Below are 25,636 nucleotides of genomic sequence, written 5' to 3'. Positions count from 1 at the left end.
CATCACTTGGTTATTTTTAATCGGCGTATTATAAGTGTGTTCATTTTCACTGATGCATTTACAAAACAAGTATACGATGCATGGCCTGGTCCCTCTAAAATGGTGAGCATTTGTTTTCTTTTGCTTTAAGAAATTAGCATGGATTGCTTTGTACATTATTGGGTACATAACTTAGGGTGGGAAAAAAGTGATGCAAGCCCATAGCACTGACTTGAATTGTTTTTCAAGTACATCATGAGTTCTGTTGAAACAGCTGGAGGCTATATATTGTAGGCACTGCATTTTTGAAAAAATGTGCTTCGGACTTTATTTATATGCAGGGTAGGAAATTCTAGTAGACTCCAAATCAGCAACAAAATCCAAATATATTTCTGCTTCCCCAGGTGCTGCCAATTAAACTGAGCCCTGGGCTGCTCATGAGAAATATGAACCTCTGTTTCAAATTAGCTACATTTCACACAAAGGATATGTGCTCCTTTTCCTTGTAGCAAATTTTCTGTGACATTAGTTTCCTGTTCACCTGCTTTCAATTATCTTGCATGTTTTACCCCCCTACTGTGTGACAGCAGAGCTAGTGCTGTGCATCTGAGAACTTTAGTACACTGTGAACAATTTCAATTAAGCTGTTTTCACTTCTGGGGTTATTTTACGGTGTAAGCACTTTCTATCCTCCTACTTCCAGGATATCGCCATGTTTAAGCAGGTGTTACCAAATCAACTTTCAGCAACTTACTGAGTTACAATGGCAGAAAAGCTCTGTTTAGCCAGACTCTTAGGAGCCTCAGGGCCTTCATACATAGTGACTGTGTTAGGTTTGAATGCCCTGATTTTTTTTCTTATCTTTTAAGTTACACTGTTTACATTTCCCATTGTCATCATTCTCCCCTCTTTTAACACCCTGACTCCATTGCAACACCAGTTCCCAGCTGGCAAGAAATATTTATTTAACTGGTAATATGCAACTGCCAGCACAAAGACGTGAAATGTAATATCACTTCACTGTAACAAAGTATAGTGACAACAGCTTCCATCGTAGAAACCAATTATAATATCAATTCACTACTTCAGTGAGAGATACTTAGCCTCTATGGCCACTGCAGCTAAGAGTGTACTTCCCAGCCTGGGGCGACAGATGTGCTAGCTCTGCTCAAGCTAAAGCACACTAAGAATAGCAGTGTGGATGTTGAGGCATGGGTAGCCACCCTAATATAAGCCTGTCCATCCCCCTCGGTCTGTATTTGTGTGGCTAGCCTGAGTGCTACCTATGCCATAAAATCCATGCTGCTATTTTTAGCACGCTAGCTTGAGCAGAGCTAGCACATCTGTCTACCTGCGCTGGAGGGCACTCTTGCAGGTGCAGTGTAGACATACCCTATAAAACCACAGGGCTTAGAAGCTACAGAGTTCTTAGCTGCAGATATTTTCTACGTGGATATTATTTTAAAATAACTTCAGCAACCTCTTCACTCACTATATAGAGATTGGTGACATAAAAGGGAAGGACTTGGTCGGGTGGGGAAGAAGATACATTTGCAGTTAATAGCAGGCTTGAAGTCCCAAAGTGGGGCACCCCTTTAAGTATAGTTAAGGAAACGTGATGTTTTAGTCTTATTTTAGAGCAGATACATAGTCACCTCTTCCTGGTGTTAAGAATCATGGGAATGAAAAATGCAAACATATGGCAAAAACTCTGGGGCATGCTGCATGAAACAGGTAGCTCAAGGAATGCACAGAAGCTAAAGGGGCAAGTCAAAGATCAACAAACAGGTAAAAGAAGCTACTGAGAATTGCTCCCAAGACATTCATATTGAGAGGGACTCGGAGAACCACCAACACCAAATGAATTAAAAATGTTGGAGTTCAACACAATAGTGTGAATTTCATCACTAAAGCTGATGATAAGTGGGTCTATTATCGCTTCACTGTCTCTAAATTCTGCACTTTATATCCTGCCTTGTGCATATTGCTCTAAAGATCGCTCACCACCCCTGGAACCTTGCAGTAATACAGCAGGCATCATTAGCAAACACTGCAGTAAAAACTGAAGCCTTGTTTACACACATAAGTTGCAGCCATTTAAATCAATTTAGTTAAACTGATGCAAACCCCTGTGTGGACACTTTTAAATCATTTTGCACCTGGCCCATACCAATATAGTTTAATTCAGTGTGCAATTTTGTGTGTAGAGAAGACCTGAGTTCCAGTTTTAATTTTAACCCCATTCTTCTTTATCTTTTTAGCTGCTTGTAAATTTCTCAAATTCTGTTTGGGTTGAAATTTGATCCCACCCTAAAATGCATTAGTTTTGGGAAACCTGAGTAAAATCAATTTAATCATTTTTTAATAGCGTGGGAATGAAATGCTCTCCCCAGATATTCCTACTTAAATTTTGTGTATCCCTTCCTCAAAAGGCTGATGGTTAAAATGCCAAACTTTGGCTCATTGCACAGTCCTCAAAACAATCCAAAGTTTGAAGGAAACTGGCTCAATAATTTTGAAGTTCTGAATGTTTAAAGGTGTCATGTTTACAAGGGATGTTAGAACAGGTTTTGTTCATCTTTACACAGTGCCATAGAGTAAAGTGGCTCAGAAAGTTGGCATGAGCATTTAAGGCCTATAGAGCACAGCGCTTTCCCCAGGGAGGGAATACCCGCCCCCCCCCAGCAAAGAGCTGTGACTCAGGCACCATTTTAAGTATTTTAGCAGTGCTTGTTTCTTTTATCACCCACTTCCATTTATTCTTTGTATTTTCTTTTTCCATTTTCTAGCATGTCTTATTTTTTAATTTTTTCTTCTAATTTTTTCCTTTCATTTTTTTAAATTTAGAACAAAAATAAGGAGATTCATTGCAGGGGTAGGGTGGGGGAGAACCAACCCTAACTTCACTGTAGTGTTAAGAAAAACTAAGTGTGCAAATGATAGGTAACATGGAGTTAAAGGCAAATGCTAAGCTCCCTGCTATGTACTTGTGTATATGCACAGATATACCAAAGTGCTGAGTGCCCCTGAGGTCCCATTGAAGTCTGGAAATTAGGGAGAACTCAGCACCACGCAGGAGCTATCGTCTGAGTTATTTCTATTACGTATTATTTATCTTGCAAAAAATATACTTTAATATTATCCAGCACTGAGTTGTTATATAGCCTTCTGTACACATGGTAGAACTGATTTTCTTCTTTCTCAACACCAGGGCCGGCTCCATGCACCAGCTTAGCAAGCAGGTGCTTGGGGTGGCTAATTCAAAGGGGCGACAGTCCGTCTGGTATCGGGGCGGGACGTGTGGGTCTTCGGCGGAGGGTCCCTCATCCCCTCTCTTCCTCTTTGAGCTGCCGCCGAATTTCCACCGAAGAGGAAGAGAGGGAGGACCTGCCGCCGAAGTGCCGCAGAAGAAGCAGCACGGTTGGGCTGCTCGTCTTTTTTTTTTTTTTTTTTTTTTGCCGTTTGGGGTGGCAGAAAAGCTGGAGCTGGCCCTGCTCAACACTATAAATTAGGAATGACTTCACCATAGTCGGTGGGGTTATGTCCATGTACAATCAGTGTGAGTGGAGAACTGGGCCCAGTGTATGTAGTAGAGGCCCAGCATCCAAGCTGAAAAAAGAGAGTTTAGTTTTTAAAGGTGGGGGTGGGGGTGAGGGGAAAAGCAAGAAGCAGAATAAAGCAGCACCTTGTAAATACTCACCAGATCCCATGAGAGCACAGATCAACACCATGGAGTTGTATTTGATTTCTGGAGCACTCCTCTCATCTGAGAGCAGTCTGTGTAGAATCTGGACTAGTTTAGCATTTTCAAGATCCTTCTCAGCAGTGACTGCAATACAAATAAGTGAAAGTTGTAAATCCAAGAATATCTGTCAGTTTTGATGCACAGTGTTTAACCATGTACTGAAATAGTTATCTCCTGCACTGTAAAAGTGGTGCTGTGAAGTCTTCAAGAGTTGCCTGATATGAAATGAAATAATATATATATATTATTATTTCATTTTTTATTTCATATATATATGTTACAATGTTAAGTCCTTGTGAAATAGTTTTATATTAAACTAAAATCCTGATGGAAAATCCACTCTGCGTTCTGAATACTGAGAAGCCAACCCCTGCTAGCCTTCCTCAGTCAATACTCGTGTATTGTTGCACACACAACATAGTATCTACACACTAAAAAAGTAAAAAAAAAATCTTTTTGAGGGAATAAAAACGGAGGGTGTGATCTTTGAAATCAAAAGGAACTGAGGGTGCTCAGCACCTATTCAGAGTGCTCAATACTTAGTAGAATCAGGCCTTGAGTAAGGAATACATGATTTGGGCAAAGTTTTACAGGGACACTGTCAACTTAGTTTAGGCCCAAAATGTAATTGTTTGAAGACAAATGGGGAGGGAGTAAAAGACTAAAATGAATAAATATTTATCTTTTTTATTTTTTTTTCAATGTGATGAATTTATTTTTATATCTAATGCTTCTTTGCAGTGTTTTGGAAGCAGAACACAACAGCATTCTGCTAGTGCATGAGAACAAGAGATGAAACTGAACACAAAAGTAAGTAATGTTGAACCATCTAGTTCTATTGTCCAAGATGAGGGAAGTACAAAGAGCAAGCAAGCAGGATAAATGGTGGAAAGGAAAATTAATTTTTTAAAATTCTTTCAACTTTAGCAAACTTTAAGGTGTTAGCAACACAGGACATGGCATTTAAAAATACATGATTTTTATATTGATATTATCAATCTATTTTTGTTGCTGAGAAATTTAATAAAATCGGTAATAGCCATTATCTGAGCAGCACCCACCATTTTACTAGCTTCCTCATGACTGCACCAGCAGCTAGCCTATGTCCTATCTTGGCAGTTCTCACTAAACTGGCTTAGGATGTCTACATTCAAGTGTAGCCAGAACTAGGTGCTATTAAAAACCTTTCCCTAGATTAGCCTCCTGACTAGGCTAGAACAATTTTTTTAAATCACATGGTTGATAGTGTCTCCAGTCTGAAATGTAATTATAAATATGACATCCTAGGGTTCCATGCGTATAATCTGAGTCCCATAGCATCGTTATCATGTAAAAAGATGATTTTTCTAATTATTAGTCATTGCTAACTCTACCTAGGATCTGAAAGTCATTCTTGGGCCTTTCTAGTTCACACATCATCACCTGTAATAAAGATTCTGCAAGGCAAACTTGATCTGTACAACCCCGTTTTTGCCTGTATATGGATATGTTAACATAGATTCCAATGCTCATGAAAGCAAATATCTTGTCAAACTGGTAGTTTTCTGCAGGATCCCATACAGCTCTACCCACAGAACTCACTTATGCTTGGATTTTCCAACCCTAAACCTCTCTTGAGCACAGACTAAAGGAAAAATAAGAAGAGCTAACCATCAAGATACTCACCTAATTCTAATGCTGCTATTAGTGCCAGAGCAACAAGAGCTTCGTTTTGCATTATTACATGTTCGCTAGTTGCCATGGTAGCTAAATGCTTGATGCCACCGCTCTGAACAATGGTCCTAATTACATCCTAAAATAAATAAGAATAACAGGACTGAAAAAAGTTTGCATTACACATTAACAGACTTGAATAATTTAGTTGTGATGTATGCTGTAAGTACATGTATTTATATTTACATAATACATGTGTTTGTGTGTATAGGCCAGTGGTTCTCAACAAGGGGTACGCGTACCCCTGGGGGTACGCAGAGGTCTTCCAAGGGGTACATCAACTCATCTAGATATTTACCTTGTTTTAAAACAGGCTACATAAAAAACACTAGCGAAGTCAGTACAAACTAAAATTTCATACAGACGACGACTTGTTTATACTGCTCTATATACTATACACTGGAATATTTATATTCCAGTTGATATATGGTCAAAATTAGAAAGTCAGCAATTTTTCAGTAATAGTGTCCTGTGCCACTTTTGTATTTTTATGCCTGATTTTGTAAACAAGTAGTTTTTAAGTGAGGTGAAACTTGGGGATATGCAAGACAAATCAGACTCCTGAAAGGGGTACAATAGTCTGAAAAGGTTGATAGTCACTGGTATATGTATTTATACATATTATAACACACATCTGGTTAAATTATGTAATTATTGGGTAATTACATAATACACGCTGGTTAACCAAAAGTTTGAATTAAGCAATAATTTGGTTAAGTCTGTTCCCCACCCCTCTTCCAGGTTATACTGGATGAGATTGCTATCGTGCTTTGCAGACCAATTCGCTCTAAAAGGGACTGCCCTCCAGCTAACCCTGAGCCCCATTTAAAATCAGTCAATCTGCAAAGACAAGTAGCTTTCTTCTCATTATCCTGTGGTGTTGAAACCCAGCCTGTTTGAAGCTGTCCAGCATCCCTTTGCTGTGCTTGGGGTATGGAGATCCAGAAGGACTCTTTTGTAATCTTGGCTTTCAATCCCCCATCATCCAAAATGCCTCTTGTTCTTGGATTTTGGGATGACCCCCCAGACCTTTAGAAAAGGGAGGTTGTTCTGTATTCCAACTTATTTAACAATGGAAATTGTAGACTAGGAAAATGTGAAAAACAAAGTACATAGAAAGTGAATAGTATTCTCTCGAAACTGGTAATAAATAGGAGACCATAAGGAATAAAAGTTACAGAATACTGCTGTATTTCTTTTTGTTCTAAAGCCAGCATTACAATAATTTTCCTGTTGCCAAAGACCTAGAAAACAAAAATGTTAATTGGATTAAATGCTTTTAGATATTTAAAGGGACTCTGTCAGTGTTTTTAGGTTCAAAATTTTACTTGTATTTGTAATAAAATGATGGATGAAGGCCTCTGAGTTCTTTATCTATTTGTTTTTGGTTATTTTTTTAAATAGTCTTTTTCATAGGACCTACAAACCTCACACTGTTAAGTGCTTCTCCTAGAGCTAACACCAATCAATATACTTTCAAGCTTCTGAGATGTTGTTACAAATGAGAGTAAGGGGAGAAAAGAAACTGTTTAAATGAAATACTACATTGTGTGTCAGTTGTTCTTTCTTCTGAGTGTACGTTGTGTCTGCAAAATATGTGTCTAAAAATCAGATAACTGTGTTGGCTGCAGGGTAGCTGCACATGCAAATGCATTTTTGTGCCTGTTTCGCAGGTGCAACTTAAGCACCAAGGTTTGAAAATGTAGCCTGCCTTTGAAATGAAAATTTGATTTGTTACTTCAGTCCTTTGAGTAAGATGATTAAGTGAAATGCAATGACAAGGAGATGCAATAAAATATATCTTTCTATGCTCCCCTTTCTAACTGCAGACACACGCCAAAGACCACAAACTGAGCCACACGCTTAGAATGATTTATGTTCTAGTGCTTGCATAGATTATTGCACTTAGATTTTGTGTGCAAGGAAACAAAAAATACAAGCATAAGCCTGTTACCTCAAAATGTCTTCAGATAATCATGTTGAAGCTTCACATTTCTCAACACAACAACTGCATGGAATCCCTTGGGACTAGGTTAGTCTCTGATCTTACTGCCTAAGAAATTCACCACCAAAAAGCTCTTCACTTAATTTTGAATTACCTAATGCACATAAATATGTAAAAATTATCTTTCTTTTACTTGCAACAAATCCCTTCTAATTAGACTCCTCTTTACTAAGTGCTGAGGATGTCCTGCAAACCTCTGAGTGCCTTCAGCTTCAGTCGCTGGGAATTGAGACAAAGAACCTCTCACCATAATTTTCTACAGAAGGGCCTAAATGACTTGGAGCCCAAGTCCCATTTTCAAAAGTAACTCAGATACTTAGGGGCCTAAGTCTCTTTGAAAGTCAGTGGGGCCTAAACGTCTAAGTCACTGAGGCACTTTTGAAAATGTCACCTTATATTTTGTAGGTGCATGAATTTAAAATATTAGTGAAAGTACAGTAAAGAGCTATGCAGCTATGCCAACATCCAAATCTAGAGGGCAGTTTAAGTATAAAATTAAAAAAGAGTAAGCTCATTTTTCCACTGTGTTGGACAATCTTTGAGCTTCTAAAAGCTTCTTCACTCTGTGATTTTTGCTAAATTCTATGTCTAATACAACATTAGCTGTTCCATGCCAGTGTTAGTATCTTTGCTTTAAGTTTTTGAATGCAGTCGCTCTGCCACACACTCCTAAAAACTCACATCTCTGCTCCCATGGTTTCTTAAAATAGCAGCAGAATTCACCACATGCACATGTGACTTGCGGACAGCAAGAAAAAAAGGTATTCAGAATTCTGGGAAAAATTAATACTGACTAATTTTAGAGGCTGAACACAAACCATAGGATGGGCAGGAGAAATATGAGAATACCCTTTGCATAGGAACTGACCGTGTGAAAGGGTAACTACCCATAGATCCCACTGACTTAAATGGGAGCTGAGTAATCTCAGCATCATGCAGGATCAGGCCCACAATGCACCTCTGTTTCTGCTTTGCAGTGCCATGAATCAAGTCATTCTTAACTTGTGAACATATTTCTCAAGTAGCATTTTCCAATATCAGGCTTGATCCTGCAGTGCATACTTATACAACTAATCACACTGAATCAATGGGTAAAATACAGGCCTGGCATAAGGAGGAACTACTCCCAGTGGTTGCAACAGGAGTCACACCTGCTAATTCCAGATCTTTGTGTGATCCAATGTGACTACATAGATAAGCAAGGACTGCAGGTTCTGGTCTTTCATGTATTTTGTATAAACTCTGTATAGTGTAGCTAACATGATGAGGCGTGTGCTAGAAGTGCATTGACAGACAGCTAGTAGTATCTTTATACCTTGAGTATACACAAGTAGACCTTTGTAAGAAAATGTTTATAATTGAACAACCCTTTGAAAGCTTGAAACTGATAAAGAATAGCATTGAAAGTTTTGAAACACTTTTTATAATAATGGGCCAAGATTCTTTCTTTTTTACACAGGTGTAAATCTGGAGTAGAGTCATTGATAGGGAATGGAGTTACTGTGGATCTACACTAGTGTAATTCAGAGCAAAATTTACCCCTCTGGCATTTATAAGTTACAGTATAAATATAGGTAGGTCAAAATTTGGGCCTACTAATCTAGACTGTGTCCCTTTAACAGGCTTCATATTTATGAAACAAAATGTTTTTTTAATCAAATAATTAGCATTTATATTCAACTTGGTGCTAATGTCTGATTGACAGGCCCCCCCGGAACTAGAAGTCCTGTGTTGTCGCACAGTAGAGATAAGCACAGGAATTAGCCATGCAGTTTCCTTTTCACTCCGTCCCAGCCACTTGGCTCAATCCTAACTAGATGGATCATTTCTAGGAGATGACAGGTAAGTCTCCATGTCCAATTAATCTTTGACCTTTCTTCTGAGAATACCAACAAAGCTGCTTAATGCCTCTCCAATAGAAACTGGAGACAGGTCACTGGCTTATTTCAAACAGTCATCAGAAGGGGACTTTTAAATCAACATGGGTCCGTATGGGATTCATATAGATGATCCGGAGGTTGTCAATCTTCTGAGACATCCAGTCACATTACAAAATATGGCCATAATTCTGCAAGCTAATGTGCTTGGGTGGACTCTCCTTGATGTAACTGGGGCTCACAACAGGCACAGACTCCATTCATGCCGATCTCATTGCAGGGGGTCAAGGTCTGTATTTCTAAACTGAAAATAGAGCATGGTATGACTTTCTTTTAAAGACTCTCCTCATGAACTGGATTTTTTCACCAGTAACTTACTTTTGATTTGCTATGTCGTATAAGTGCAGAAAGCAGTCTGTTTGACTCCCCCATCACACCTGCATGATCCTTGGCTTCACACCATTCCACCAACCGTTCAACCAATTTCACATTCTTTCCCAGCTGTTCAGCAGCTTCTGCTACATATGACACAAGCCAAAATAAAACAAGGTTGTTATTTTCCAGCATGTGTCAGTAATGTATGCATGAAAGTTTCTAAGAAGAAGAAAAATCGTAAAGAAGAATCTTGTTACTCTCTGCTAATAGACGGAAAGTCCCAGTTTGCATCGGTGAGCAAAACTGGTAAAAAATCGGGGTGGGAGGGAATTGCAAATGAAACACAAGTACAGAGGAAGTGGGGCTGCCTCTGAAGGGACGGTGGGATTGGTCTAATGGCTTCCATGTTCTATTAATCTCTGCCATCTAGTTTCTTCACTCCTGCAGCCTTTAACAAGGCCTGGGGAACAGTGGTGAACCTGGTCCCTCAACAGCATCAGTGGGAGCAGGAGCCAGCTAGAAGAGAGATGAGGAAGCACGTTATGTGCCCTTGTCCTGTCTCAGGATGGTACTGAGTACCACGGTTGGGTTCAGAGGTGATGTAGCACTGCCCATTGACTCACAAAGCAGTTTGATGTCCCTCTTTAATGACCTGATTTCCAGAGCTTGCCAATCTGTGCTGCAGCGAGGAGCAAATCAGCAAATCCGCACTCAGTATAGAATTGTACTTTACCATTGTGCAGATTAGTAAGGCTGTCCTATACTTCAGTTATAGATTTGCTGTGGTATATTCATAAATATACCACTATATCATCCATTGCTATTGGGTAAAAGGATGTAAATATTCAAAAATGGAAACGAGACATGTATTGTAATTACAAACCCTAGTGAATTTTACAAGGACTGTAGCATTCACAAACTGTGGCTGAGGGTTGCTGGAAGCTATTTGATATAGCAATTTAAAAAGATGCTTGGAATTTAAAATGAAAGAAAACACCAAAAAGTCACAGAGACTCTTTATAGCCTTCTGTCGTTTGCCACTTTATGATAGTTCTAGCCACTATGAGAGAGCTGCAAATTACATAACATTTATTCAGTTTGAAATAGCAATTTATCAATTATTAAATGGATCAGCCCATTCAAGGGTGCTAGATACAGAGAAGGTACAGAAAAAGTGGGAACTGAGTAGCACAAAATGAGCCTCAGCTTAGGTCAGAACACCTGCAGTTAGATACATATTCATAATATGCCAGTTTAGAAGAATGCTGAAGTAGAAAAGTAAATAAGTGTCTGAAACGTGTTCTGATTGTCCATGGTAGTCAATCCAGAATTTTTAAATCAACTCATGTTTCTCTCATTGTGCTAAAACTTAAGAAAAAGTAAAAAAACAAACAATTTTTCTTCTAGAAGAGCCTTAACAGATTATACCAACGAGAGAATCATAGAACATAAAGAACTGCTTATTTTACCTTGTGCATCTATTAACATTCTTAACGTTCCCAGCAGCTTGAATTGAACAGGGGGCATCTCCGATCTGAGAAATTTCAGTACCGCTTCTGCAACGCCAGCTGATAGCATCTTAGCCTTATTTACAACTACGTGAATAAAGAACAGAAATTATCTCAGAAATCATTTTTGATGATGCATTTAAACTAGATGGAAACTGTCATTTCCAAGACAGTGCAAGAGCAGCTTTTCTACACACTGAAAAACAGCATACTAATGTGTACATTGTGAGCACGCACACATTCTATATAAATAATTTTATGGTTATGTAGACAGTGTGAATTTGAAATGTTTTGTTCTTATTCATAAATCTAATTCCCAGTCCTCAGTCCTGAGTATATCAGCTGAATGCCAGAGTCCTTTACGTGGACAATAGCTATGTGAGCAGGAGAAGAGACCATCTGGAGAGACAATTCCACCCTAAAGGTTTGGAATAGACGCTATGTACTGAAGGATCAGGTTAGTAGGGGGACCTCTTGCCCTGCCCCAATACACTGTGCAAACAGCAGTGTGGGGTATCCTGCAGGGAGTGTGCATTCCTTGTGCAGCCTCCTAAATCCTCTCTCATCCCATGTAGTGAGACTACACTGATTCCACCTCCATGAGGCTCTCCACAAGTGGTGAGGAGGGGATAGAGTTTTCCCCGTTCTATGCTTAATGAAAGTGATACATTAGTTCATATTCTAAATAGTACTTAACAGGAAGTACCCTTCTGCGGCAGCTATTCCTTGGGTTCCAAAGGTTCTAGATATTGGTTTGAGACCAATCCTGCATGTATTCATGGGAGGCTGGCCCACTGAAGTTGGTGGGATGACTCGACTAGATAAGGTGAGCAGGAGATGGCTCTCGAGCATTGTTAAACGGATATGAATTTAGTAGGTATTAATGTTCAGTCTCAGGAAGTTAGTATTTTTCTAAATTAAATATATGCAGTAAAAGAAGAGTAAACTGCTCAAAGAGGATGATTTTTGGCTCAGATCATTGGAAAGTATAGGTTTTACATATACATTATTTATATATTTGCTTTGGCTTTTATGTGAATATTCATGTTTTATGTTCAGGCAATCAAAAATTGATACAAATGATTAAAAATGACAATATTTAGGACTTGGATGGCCCATTACCTTCAAAGATTGTTACAAACATTAACTAATCCTAATGGATCAAATGTCCTGATAGGCCTTCTCTAACGCTAACATCTGTGGGGGAAAAAAGCTCTGAGAAATTACAGCAAGATATGGTATATCAGAAAAGTGAACAGTTCTCTTTGCGAAGATGGAAATCCTAGGTAGGATCCCTTATTAGCCAGAGAGAGCCCAAAATGATGCAGAACAGTTGCAGTGCCAAGGGAAGTGACACTGAGGTCTCCACATATTGCAGAGCCAGGCAGCACAGCAGCTCTCTCTCTGGGAGTACAGGGTGGATGTATTGCGGGACGACAGTGGCAGAAACATAAGCAGTGGGTCTGTGACCTACACAGAACTGCTGGCCACCAAACCCCCCCAAAAGATGTAGAATGGCCGTGGCCTAGCTGCACAGATGCTCGCTGGCCTGCCTCCAGGTTGGCTGGGGACAATGTCATCCCCCACATTGTTTTCCCCTGGGCTTTGCACTGGGAGCCAGAATTCACCCTGAGAAATCAGCAGTGCGACGTAAGCCTTACCAGGAATAGCCAAGTTTCTGAGTGCACTCAGTGCTGCATGCTGCACCGTTACATTTCCATCTTCCACATGTCTGTCTAGTAGATCCATCAGCTTTTGAACTATCCCATTATCCACCATATGGATGCAGTTTCCATCTGCACAAGACAAGATGAGTCACTTGTATGCTCACAATAAATCTTAATATGCATACAAGAGCTTCTCAGTACAAAAGTTTCATTTCCCCCTCTTCCAAATTTTACAATTCAGGTAAAGTGTAGCATCTGACCACCAGGGTCAACTTCAATTAAAGGAACAATTATGCATTTACAGTAAAGGAATGGGAAATAGAGCAGAAGGTAAAAATTGAAAACTCCAATAGCATGATACAAATATACATTTGAAAAATGCTGCTTGAGGTAGGAGTTTCTAGAGTTGAGAAATTCCTCAAAAAGGGATAATGATTCTTTAGTAATGTGTCTGAATCTTCAATGTAGAAAAAAACAGAATTCTAAAAGCAGGGTTAACCTCTTTCAGAAACCCAGCAAAGGTGTGCAAAACTACCAATGCTATCATAAACCAAACTAAAAAATCCCACCACAACACAGGCTTGATTCATAGCTATCCAGAAAGAGCACATTAAAAGGGTTCAAACAGGCAAACAGAAGCTGTTACAGCATATTCTTACCATTTCTTGCAAAATTTGCAATAGCCAGTGCTCCTGCAAGCTGCAACTGATGGTTATTGGAAGGAATCCATGAAAGCACCCTTTGGAAGACGCTGCCTTTTCCTCCTTCAAATAACTTTTGCATGGATTCATCTGGAGGCAAAAAGTGTAGAAAATCAACACTCAAAAGAAATGTTAGTTCAAATTCTTCCCTCTGTTATATTTGTGTAACTCTATTGACTTCACTAGAATTACTCTAGATTTACAGCGGTGTAAGAGTACAAAATCTGGTTCACTGAATAACTAGCGAGCAAGTCCTTAAAATAATTTTTAAAATGTGTTTTATATACTAAAAGTAAAATTAAGCTGTAAAATGTGACATAGGTATCCTCTGCTGCTTTGCAAAATATACTAAGATACTGTACTCACCTCCGAGTAGTAGTAAAACCATAAGATCAGAGGCTGTTTTAAGTTCAGCTATGTCATCCTCTTTGTCACTGTCTACAGTCTTCTGGACAATCTCAAGTAGACACTCGACCAGGCCCGCTTCAACCAGCTGCAGTTTAATGATATCTAAAAAATATCACAAACACAATAGTCATGATTGTGATAGAAGTATGGTATCTATCATACACACGCACACACAGTAGCTATATTGCGCAAATAGGGAGTAAGGGGAGCAGACTTTCAATACTTTAGCGTCTGCCTCAGCAACAGTAAAAATAATTTGATCTTGAAAGGACTAAACACTGTAGATTTATTTTCTTGTTTCAAGTTACATTAATTGACAGAGCAAAATTCTGTTTTTGTTACATCAGAAAGACTCTACTGATGCCAAATTAGTGGAACTCTCATAACTGAGAGTAGAGCTGGGATATCAGTGTCTAAAAGCATTTTCTGCTCTGCCTTATAGGTAGACTATAATGTTGCCTCCCGTATTCTCAATAACATGATAATTTGTAAGAGAGAAAAATATAAAGTGCTTTAAAAAAGACTGAATTCATCTGGGGATTTGAAAAACACTTGAAAAGCCATGGCAGATGCCTCTTGCATTTCATACCAGCCACAGACAAATACTGAATGATAAATAAGACAATTAAATCAATGTAATGTAAATAACTTGTGGCCACACACGAAAAGATTTATTTGTTTCGATGTGGTCCACCAGCTGTATTTTCAAGGGATCTTGCTCTGCAAGACATCATCATATCTTTCTCTAGCAATCATCTACTATTCTGTTCTACGATTAGTTAATATTTGTGTTATAGTTACACCCAAAGGCCAGGCTGTTGTGCCAGGCACTTTATAACACTGCAGTCTGTCCCTGCCCCCAAGCGTTTACTATGTAAAGGCTAGATGTGTGGCTTTTAGGCACAGTTCTGAGTAAAGGGTGGTGTCTACATTGCACCAGTAGGCTTTGTGACTTGGAGACCCGCCTGCTTTACAGCTGTGCCCCATGTTCTTCCTTGCACTCCAGGGGGCAGTAGTTTTCCACCAGACAATACCACCAGGTCAGCTCAGCTCTGGCTAGCTAATACGGAAGAAAGAACCAAGGTTTCACCTGCTTCCTGTGGGTGGGGAATAAGTAGGCATGCAGCTCACTCCTATGTGCCCAGACCCAAGGTCTGAGCAGACCATGCAGGAGTGTAAGGGGAGTTCTTACTCCGTTGTTCGGGCGCAGAGTCCAAGGCACAATCTCTCTCTGTGAAAAGAGCTTGGAAGATATTTAAAAATTCTGAAGACGTCCTGACTAACAAGAAAGGGAAGAGACTCAGTAAACTGTAGCTTTCTGAATGTCCTCCAGGAAAAGTGAGGAAGCTGGCAGTCCTGCTCATTCCACTCTCCTCAGGTCACGTCTTACACTCACGTATGGTGCACTGCATACAGCGTAAGTAAGCTCTTTGGGGCAGCACCTAGCACGGTCGGATCCTGGTCTATGATTGGGGCTCCTAGATGCTATTGCAATACAAATAATAAATGTTTATTATTAAAGTGTACTGTCATCCCTTCCATAGCTAGGCACAACAGAGTGAGCTGTGGTTAAACCTCTTACTTTAGAATTTGCCTGCTTTTGCCTCTGTGTCAGAACCCAGGGCTATGTGTGGGGATGTCTGCAGAAGAAGGAATCCCACCAGGCTACTTCTCCAGATTCAGGGTTGCAGTGCCCCAGCGCTGTGACTGCCTTCACCCCTTAACAGCAGCTATATGTAGTCACAGATCCACCAGCTCGGCTGTTGCTCTGGCTTGCCCTCAAATCACCTCACCACACTGGCCCTGGAGCCCCCTTGGAACTGTACTCCATGCAATCCCCTGTGGAGGATCCTTGCACGCTGACCTCCCACCTCAGGGGGCAGAATCACAGAATATTAGGGTTGGAAGGGACCTCAGGAGGTCATCTAGTCCAACCCCCTGTTCAAAGCAGGACCAATCCCCAACTAAATCATCCCAGCCAGGCCTTTGTCAAGCCTGACCTTAAAAACCTCTAAGGAAGGAGATTCCATCCCCTCCCTAGGTAACCCATTCCAGTGCTTCACCACCCTCCTAGTGAAAAAGTTTTTCCTAATATCCAACTTAAACCTCCCCCACTGCAACTTGAGACAATTGCTCCTTGTTCTATCATCTGGTCGGCAACCTTTCAGAAGTGGTGTGCCAAGTCTTCATTTATTCACTCTAATTTAAGGTTTCACGTGCCAGTAATACATTTTAACGTTTTTAAAAGGTCTCTTTCTATAAGTCTATAATATATAACTAAACTATTGTTGTATGTAAAGTAAATAAGGTTTTTAAAATGTTTAAGAAGCTTCATTTAAAATTAAATTAAAATGCAGAGCCCCCTCGGACCGGTTGCCAGGACCCAGGCAGTGTGAGTGCCACTGAAAATCAGCTCACATGCCGCCTTCGGTACGTGTGCCATAGGTTGCCTACCCCTGGTCTAGATCCATCCTCTTTGGAACCCCCTTTCAGATAGTTGAAAGAAGATATAAAATCCCCCTTCATTCTTCTCTTCTGCAGACTAAATAATCCCAGTTCCCTCAGCCTTTCCTCATAAGTCATGTGTTCCAGCCCCCTAATCATTTTTGTTACCCTCTGCTGGACTCTTTCCAATTTTTCCACATCCTTCTTGTAGTGTGGGGCCCAAAATTGGACACAGTACTCCAGATGAGGCCTCACCAATGCCGAATAGAAGGGAATGATCACATCCCTCGATCCGCTGGCAGTGCTCCTACTTATACAGCCCAAGATGCCGTTAGCCTTCTTGGCAACAAGGGCACATTGTTGACTCATATCCAGCTTTTCAGCAACTGTAACCCCTAGGTCCCTTTCTGCAAAACTGCTGCCTAGCCACTTGGTCCCTAGTCTGTAGCAGTGCATGGGATTCTTCCGTCCTAAGTGCAGTACTCTGCACTTGTCCTTGTTGAATCACATAGGTTGTGCTGCATTAGGCTTCCCATGGGCCTTGGATAGCAAGTTTCAGTGCTAAAATAATTTCAGAACAAAATGTGATGGTCTGTTCTTGTCTTTCACATGCAGAAACCCCACTGACTTCAATGGGAGTTGTGTGTGTGTGTGTATGTAAATATATAAATAAAAACCCTGGGTCAAATCCTGGCTCCACTGTAGTCAATGGCAAAACTCTCATTGACTTCGGTGGAGCCAGGATTTTGCCTATTACATCTAAGGGTATTTGACTGCAGCAAGAGCAGGGCCAAGGCCAACTTCCGGTTGTTGAAATGGGAGGGAATTTTGTTCCTTGCTCATGTATAATCAGAAATTACTAGGCTGAATTCTGCTCTCTTATTGAAATCAATGAGGATCAACAGCGAGGAAGGATGATCTTGTTAAGGCAATCCATTGTTAAGGCATTGAAGTGGGATTTGGGGTCTGCTCCTAGCTCTACAAGTCTTCCTTATGTGACCTTGGGGAAGTCAGTCACTCTCCATTCCCATGGGTAAAACAGGGGTAAAAGTACTTTCCTGTCTCACAAGTGATGTGAAGATATTTCAGTTAGTGTTTGTGTGGTGCTCAGCAAATACAGTCATTGGTGCCATAGGAAAGTCTGAAAATTAATAAATAAATAATTGAGATCACCGGAGTTACACCAAGGATGAGCTTAGCTCATTGTTTTATATCTTTTTTAAAGCTCTGGGAATTTTGGAGGTTGCTTTTCATAAGATTTGGAAATGGACTGTGGCATGAGGGGGTGACAGGAGCTGCCAGCTTCACCTATCTTGAAGAATCAGTGGTCTGACTCTCCCCATGTGGTGCTTCTATTTCAGTCACTAGGTTTTGCTGCATGAATGAAAATTCAATGTTTCTGTCAGAGCTACTGACCTTCGCGTGAACTTATGTGACAGGCCCAGAAATGTTCAGCTGGGAGTGTTTTAAATAGGTACTTTTGTACTGAGCTACGTTAAAAAGTAGGGCGTTTCCGTGGAGACAGAATACTAGGTTGCAGGTGTGTTGTAATTAGAATTGGAAACCACTGCACAGGGCCTTTCAATAAATGGATTAACTGCATGTACTTCATTTAAATGTTTCAACTCGCTGACGTACTATTCAGCGCCACATTTAGATGTGGCTAAGCAATACAAGGATGGCAGACTCACTGTTGTGACAGACATCAGCGTGTCTTGAATTAGCAGTGAGGGGCATAAATGCTTAGCATACTACCGCCTAACATGCATGAAGGGATGTTATTTTCAACAGCACAGAGCCTGCTCTGTCTTACTGTGACTGCAAAACACTGCCTTCGAACAAACACTAAAGTATCTGAATTACAAATATCAATTATGAAAATAGCAGACCAAATTCTGCTGTCAGACTGAAAAAGGCAAAAACATTTTTTCAACCATACATTGTAACAAAAGACAGTCTCTGGCAAAAATGCACAGTTTTTAATGTTTGGAAAATAAAGACCCAAATTTTGCTTTGATTTACATCCTGTTAAACCCACTAGTAAACAGGGTGGCACAGGCTGTAATCTGGGGAAAAAGTTGTCCCCAAACATGGAAAAGAGCATAGGATTCTCTTAAGATGTGTTTCCTTTAAAAAAAAAGTGTGCGTGGGCATAAATTTGGCACTCATGAATAGTAGCACTAGCTAGCGGCGTGTACTGAGTGATCCTCCAAGCACAGATCTGCCTCACAGCTCGGTCCTGACCTACTCAACCTGATACTTCATCCCTAGGCTCCACTCAAGCATCGATGTTAAATCATACAAATTTGCTGAATCTTCCTAGGGATGCAGGCATGTTCAGAAGGGAGTAAACTGATCCTGAACAACAATTTTGCATTTACAACCAAAACAGAATTTGAACTCGAGTCTCCTGAGACTAATGCATTAACATAACGAATATTAACTACTATGGGGAAGGAACGCAAGCCAAACTAGGAAAACAACAAGTTCAAGAATATTTAGATAAATCAGATGTATTCAAGTTGGCACAGTCTGATGAAATGCACCCTAGGGAACTTAAGGAATTGGCTGAAGCAATCTCAGAACTGTTTGTTAGCGATTCTCTTTTAGAACTCCCGGAGGATGGATGAGATGCCAGGGGAGTGAAGAAGGGCAAACACCATACCCATCTTTAAAAAAGGGACAAAAGAAGACCCCAGGAATTATAGACTAGTCAGCTTAATTTTGATACCTGAAAAGATACTGGAACAAGTTACTAAGCAATCAATTTGTAAGCATCTAGAGGATAATAGGTGCTAATAAATAATAGCCAATGTGGATTTATACAGAACAATTTTTGCCAAACCTAATTTTTTTCAACAGGGTTACTGGCCTACTGGATGGAGGAGTTGTAGACGTGATATATCTTGAGTTCAGTAAAGTTTTTGACACAAATAGGTGATTTCCTTTTTTTTTTTCTTTAAAAAAAAAATCTGACATTTTGGTCAAATTTATTATGAAAATTTTCTTGTATAGGGATATTAAATCCTACAGCCAAAGATCAGGGCAGCCCTTTGAGATATAAAGTCAGGAAATGGGTGTTTGGCGGTGTAATAGTTTAATCATAGAAAGCATAAAAATGTAGGGCTGCAAAAGACCTTTGAGAGATTATCTAGCCCAGTCCCCTGCGCTGAGGCAGGACCAAGTGTACCCAGACTGTCCCTGGCAGGTGTTTGTTTAACCTGTGCTTAAAACCTCCAATGATGGATTCCACAACCTCCCTGGGAAGCCTAGTCCAGTGCTTAACTACCCTTACAGTTAGAAAGTTTTTCCTAAAATCTAACCTAAATCTTCCTTGCTGCAGATTAGGCCCAGTATTCCTTGTCCTACCTCCAGTAAACATGGAGTATAATTAATGACAATCATCTTTATAACAGCTATTAACATATTTGAAGACTTATCAGTTCCCCCCTCAGTCTTCTTTTACCAAGAGTATCAGTTTTTTTTAACCTTTCCTCAAAGGTCAGGATTTTGAACTTTTTATCATTTTTGTTTCTCTCCTCTGCAATCTCTTCAGCTTGTCCACATCTTTCCTAAAGTGTGGCACCCAGAACTGGACACAGTATGCCAGCTGAGGCCTCACCAGTGCCGAGTACAATGGAACAGTTACCTCTCATGCCTTAATACAAGCCAGAATGATATTAGCCTTTTTAGTAACTGCACATTATTGATTTGTATTCACTTTGTGATCCACTATCACCCTCATATCCTTTTCAGCAGTACTACTGCCTAGCCAGTTATTCCCCATTTTGTAGTTGTGCATTTGATGTTTTCTTCCTAAGCATATACTTTGCACTTGTCTTTATTGAACTGCATCTTGTTGAATGTGTCAAAGCCATTTTGAATTCTAATGCTGTCCTCCAAAGTGCTTACAACCCCTCCCAGCTTGAAATCATCTGCAGATTTTCTAAGCATACTTTTACTCCATTATCCACATCATTCATGAAAATACTGAATAGTACCAGACCCAAAACAGACCCTGTGGGATCTCACTAGATATGTCCCCCCAATTTGACAGCAAACCATCCATAACTACTCCTTGAATATGGTCTTTCAACCAGTTTTGAACCCACTTTATAATAATTCAATCTAGACCACATTTCCCTAGTTTGCTTGGGAGAATGGCACGTGGGATTGTGTCAAAAACTTTACTGAACTCAAGATATATCACGTCTACAACTCCATTATAGGACATTTTTGATATTCAAGTCATTTCACAAACCTAATAATCCTCATAAAGCCCTGTAACATACAAAAGTTGGTATTAATATTCCAGTTTGAAATACAGAGAAACTGAGGCAAGAAAGACACAGAAGGAGTTGATGTTAGAAATGGGACCAGGTCCCAGGAATTGGTGACACCCAGTGGTATGCTTAGGCTGCTAGGCAATATTCACATTACTCTTCATCTCCAATTGCTATCAGATGGCTCAACTAATATGGCTTCTACAGGAACAGTTAAATTGCTGAGCAAGGTAAAGTATCAAATAATTACTGACAAGTTGGCAGTTCTTGAATAGTCGGTGTACAAATAAGGAAAAAATGAAAATTATTGTATGCCAATAAAAGATGATCAACTTCTCACCATTTTCTGCCAGAGGAGCCAAAACTTCAAAAATCATCTCTTTTTTGTCATGTTCTATTTGTTTCTTGAATAGTTTTACAATCTCTTCGGCAATGTTTGTGTAGGCAAACTGCTCTTTGCTTGATTCTGTGAAATAAAAAGGAGAAATTGATTTGGTTTGTTTACACTCAACATTTTCTTTCCTCTTTATTACCAGGTTTATTCAGCACGATGATTAATTGGGCCAACTGCTCTTCGCAGACCAGAACAATACGCTTCAGTACTTACACTTGTCACTAAACAAAAAGAAAAATGTCTAAGACTTTAAGATAAATGTACTGATCTGAATTATTAATTATGTTCCAGGCTATTAAAACTTTGCACCAGCAGAATATAAAGGTATCCAAAGCAACAGTAAAATTACAAAGATATAAATTAAGACTTTGCCTTAAGACCAAAATGAAAAATTATACATCCTGTACTGAATTTTCTATCGCTGAGATAAACGGTTGTATGGAAATCATTAATATTTACATGGTTGCATGCTGGTAGCATTTATATTGGAATATCTACACAGCTGAAGCCACAAGGCCAGATTCTCTCTTGTGCTGTGGCTGCTTTACGCCACACCCCCTGCACGTAGCAGTTCTAAAAGTACCATAGCTGGTCACAGGAGGATCACCCAGTGGTGTAGAGAGTCAGCATAGTGACTCCTGCACTCCACCCGCAGTGTCCAGTAGTAAAGGGGATGTGGCTGGTGTTGACCAGAGTACTGGCAATCCTCAGCTACTATAATGCCCGCCTGAGGCCATTGGCACATGGGATAATTTACAGTAGCTTTCAGGCTGCTCTAATTAGCACACTATCATCCTAGGATTTGGGAAGCGCCTTCTGCCCAACACTGTGCTGTGCACTCTCAGCTGCAGATCTGGGTCTCAGCATGTAGGTTATATTCTTTTTTCACTTAAAATGCCTGGGTACAGAATGGCTTCTTCAATGGATTTCGATCTTAGTATTTTAAGAGGGACAGGCCAGTTTTTGACCTTCCAGTGTAAATCTGGAATAACTCCATTGAAGCCAATTACATTATTCTGGATTTATATCCATTTAATTGTGATCAGAACCTGAGGCCACAATCTAAAATCTGTTAGTTCTGTCCATTGATCTGTATCTTCATATCTCTAAAGAGTGGCATAAATGGAATCTCTTGAGGCCATTCAAGTTCCACTGAAATCAGTGAGAGTTTTGCCATTGACTTCAATGGAAGCATGATCAGGACCCTGGAGCAGAAATACTTAAGTGAAGAGCTGCAGGATTGTGTGATCCTTCCAAACCATGCTAAACTCTAGATCCCAAAATCTCCTGTGCTGAAATGGCCATTTCTGCCCCCAAACATCTTGTGAGGCTTCACATCTGAGGATAGTTTTTAGAAATCCCAACACGGAAGCAGCAAAATAGTACTGTCTGGGCCAAGGCTATATCTCACATATGCTTGCAAAAATATAAATAAATAAATAACAGGTATTCACTTGCCACCATTTAACCCTGGTTTTTAACCCCTTAACTTCATTAATGATAACGTAGCATGATTTGTCATTTAAATATCTTTCCCTAATTCTTTAATCAGGCTGCTTCATTTTGAAAACTATCCTAGAGACTAAGACTATTGGATAGCTTTTGTATCTGAGCGGAGTAAAATACTCTCGCGGTTACTCCCTGTAAGAATAGAAGGGGTTTCCTGATAGCCATATTTGGGTTCTGCAGTGAAATGTGCCCCAATCTAAAATGCTTCCACTTGGACTACTGTCTCAAGCAGCTTTCTTCCAGTCCATAGCTGTGCAGCTGGAGCTATGTAAGAAGCCATATGGCTCACTGACTTCAGTGGGCCTTGGATCAGGGCCATGTTGCAGTATTGTAGCAATTCCTCTCAATAGCATTTTCCATTTGCCCAAAGAAAGGGGAGCTACTTCCCAGCTCTTGACACTGTCTCTTTCGCCCGTTGCTTATGTTGAGGAATTTTAAGAGGAAAAACACTTTAGGGCTTATAGCTTCACAATTACTCATTTAGAGCTAAATTTCCGTAAAGGCCATAAAGCCAGCCTCGGTTTTTGCCCTGGCAGTTGACTCTAAATGAAAATGATAGTATTTGCACATCTGACAAAAAGAGAGGTTGTTTTAAAATGTGCGGCACTTTAGAATTCGGGTGTGCTTTCTTAGGGCATATCTACACTTACCTCTGGAGCGATCAATCCAGCAGGGGTTGATTTATTGCATCTAGTGAAGACGCGATAAATCGACTCCGGTACTCCACCAGAGAGGCGCAGGCAGAGTCAACGCGGGAGCAGTGAAGACACCGCAGTAAGTAGATCTAAGTATGTCGACTTCAGCTATGTTATTCACGTAGCTGAAGTTGTGTAACTCAGATCGATCCCCCCAGTGTAGACCAGGCCTTAGAGTAGGGCAAGTTTAATGCCTCTCATTCCATGAGGCAATGAGCGAGCTGCCTAATTCTGAGGCAGCCTAACTTAACTGAGTTCAATGAACCACTGTACCACTCCCACCCCCCCACTTACACCGACAAGTAAATGGGTAAATTAGTAACACCTATTTTTACCCAATCCCCACCCTTCTTATTAGGCTTGTGCTCTACTTTAACACAACAGGATGGGAGTTTTACATAATGCTAACCAAGGGAGTTAACTGCATTATGGAGAGTCTCCTTTATATTATTGAGAGGTAGGGACCAAAGAATAAGATCCTATGGTTACGAAACAAAATTGAAGTATTAATGTTATAATAAGACTTTCTAGTGCAATTCTGATATGGGATTAAATTATTAAAAGTTAAGTTAATTTTTTGCCAAACCGAGGGTATGTCTACACTGCGACAGCAAACCTGTGGCACTGAGTCCCAGAGCCTGGGCCAGATGACTCTGGCTCGCATGGCTTGGGCTGCAAGGTAAAAATTGCAGCGTAGACATTCAGGCTTGGGCTGGAACCCGGGTTCTGAGATGCTCACCCACCTCACAGGTTCCAACACAAGCCTGAACGTCTACTGCCGTACTATGGGATCTTTTATTGCAGTGTATACATACCTATAAAGACCTGAAGATTGTACTCAACATATTCATTGTGCAGGTACAGCAAGAGCAGGACTCAGGCAAGTTTCCTTTACATGGTTCTGCCACGGTGTCTTAACCCTCGTCTGAACAAACCTAGACCACCTCTGGGGATGGGAGAATAGTTCAGTCTCTATGTTCATTCAGCCTTGGGGACATCAGTGGAGAGACTAGCAAAGATTATTAATAATTAATGCTATTATTTATTTATCTGTATTGTGACAGTACTGAAAGTCCTCAGTAAAAATTGGGGCCCATGTGTGCTGTGTAACGTCCACTCATATAAAGACATGATCCCTGCCTGAAGAATTTACAATTTAATATTTGCCATTAGTGTCAATTATGATAGCTCTTTTGTTGTTATACGGAAACTTGTCGACCAGGAGCAGTTCTGAAACTAATACACTGGGCTTGATGCAGGAATTACTGGGTGAAATATTGTGGCCTGTGTTATATACATGGTTAGATTAGATGATCATAATGGTCTCTCTTGCCTTCAACCCTATGAATCTATGAGCTATCTAATAATTTCAGGCCACCAAACGGCTATCAGATGCTAGCAACTTCCAATTACTTTGCCCTGGTCTGGAAATAAAAAGCCCCATATAATCTATTGGTAATATCTCAAACCATCCAGCCTTTTCAGCATCGCAATTTTATAACTGTTTCGTGGAATACTGCTATATCCCTTAGCAAAAACAAATCACAGGGCTACATGTGCAGGTGATTTGTTTGCATCAGGACAGAATTTGGGCCTTAAAATGCCTGGAACTCAATTGATATTCTACAATATCACCAACAGACAATGAATGAATAATAAAATATAGAGCCAAATACTGTGTTGGTTTACACTCCATGCAATCCTATTGAAAGCAATGGTATTGTACAGGTGACTCAGAGCAGAATTTGGGCCACAGAGTTGACCAAAATGTGATCTGATCAAATTTTACATGCTTTTTCTAAAATGCAGTTGTGATTTCATCTGCCAAGCTTACATCAACTCTTTCTTATCATTTGTAATTATTTATAAATGCAAGTATGTAGCCTAAAATATTTTTAATGGTATATATTCTTAATGGTGAGAGACAAGTTTATGCATCGAGTCTGTCCCCATTCCCATTTGGTGAATGTCTTCTTGAGCCAAATTCATGCCTCATTTAACTTTAAGTGGAATTAAACAGGGTCTGAATTTGGCCCTTTGCCACAGGTTCACCACTAGGTAACAATATTCAAGGAGAGAAACCTAAATAATTTAAAATACACATAGTTACATTAAATACATTTAACATAAAATGTTAGTCGTATTAAGTACCCAGATGAATTTGTTTGTTTAAAAAGGCAGACAACCAGCTATAAATTCTAAAGAGACAATAAGCAGCGCTCCCAGGATTTTTATTTTGCATACATTTAGAGGACTGAAAAATTCAGTTAAAATTTAATTTGATTTAATCTTAAAAAAACAAAAAATCTTTGTTAAACAATTTGACAGTAGT

At 39.9% G+C, this 25,636-nt stretch overlaps 1 protein-coding gene and 1 long non-coding RNA gene across 13 annotated transcripts in view; one reads left to right on the top strand and one right to left on the bottom strand.

Annotated features, from left to right (window-relative positions):
* Positions 1–25,636, bottom strand: part of RAP1GDS1 (Rap1 GTPase-GDP dissociation stimulator 1) — a 157,266-nt gene that overhangs the window by 1,236 nt on the left and 130,394 nt on the right. For all 12 annotated transcript variants that reach the window (XM_042859989.2, XM_042859990.2, XM_065596165.1 and 9 more), the window contains 8 exons: positions 21,047–21,172; positions 13,937–14,080; positions 13,529–13,660; positions 12,864–12,998; positions 11,164–11,289; positions 9,698–9,837; positions 5,390–5,516; positions 3,680–3,808 (listed from right to left, as the gene is read on the bottom strand). In XM_042859989.2, the coding sequence (XP_042715923.1) occupies positions 3,680–3,808; positions 5,390–5,516; positions 9,698–9,837; positions 11,164–11,289; positions 12,864–12,998; positions 13,529–13,660; positions 13,937–14,080; positions 21,047–21,172 (1,059 nt within the window). The remainder of the gene's footprint in view (positions 1–3,679; positions 3,809–5,389; positions 5,517–9,697; positions 9,838–11,163; positions 11,290–12,863; positions 12,999–13,528; positions 13,661–13,936; positions 14,081–21,046; positions 21,173–25,636) is intronic.
* LOC135983572 (uncharacterized) lies at positions 3,805–25,464 on the top strand. The gene is made up of 2 exons (XR_010601265.1): positions 3,805–4,534; positions 21,243–25,464. It is a non-coding gene; the product is annotated as an uncharacterized LOC135983572 (long non-coding RNA).

Source organism: Chrysemys picta, chromosome 5, assembly GCF_011386835.1.
Source record: "Chrysemys picta bellii isolate R12L10 chromosome 5, ASM1138683v2, whole genome shotgun sequence".
Lineage (NCBI taxonomy): Eukaryota > Metazoa > Chordata > Testudines > Emydidae > Chrysemys > Chrysemys picta.
This window is presented reverse-complemented; position numbering and strand designations above follow the sequence as displayed.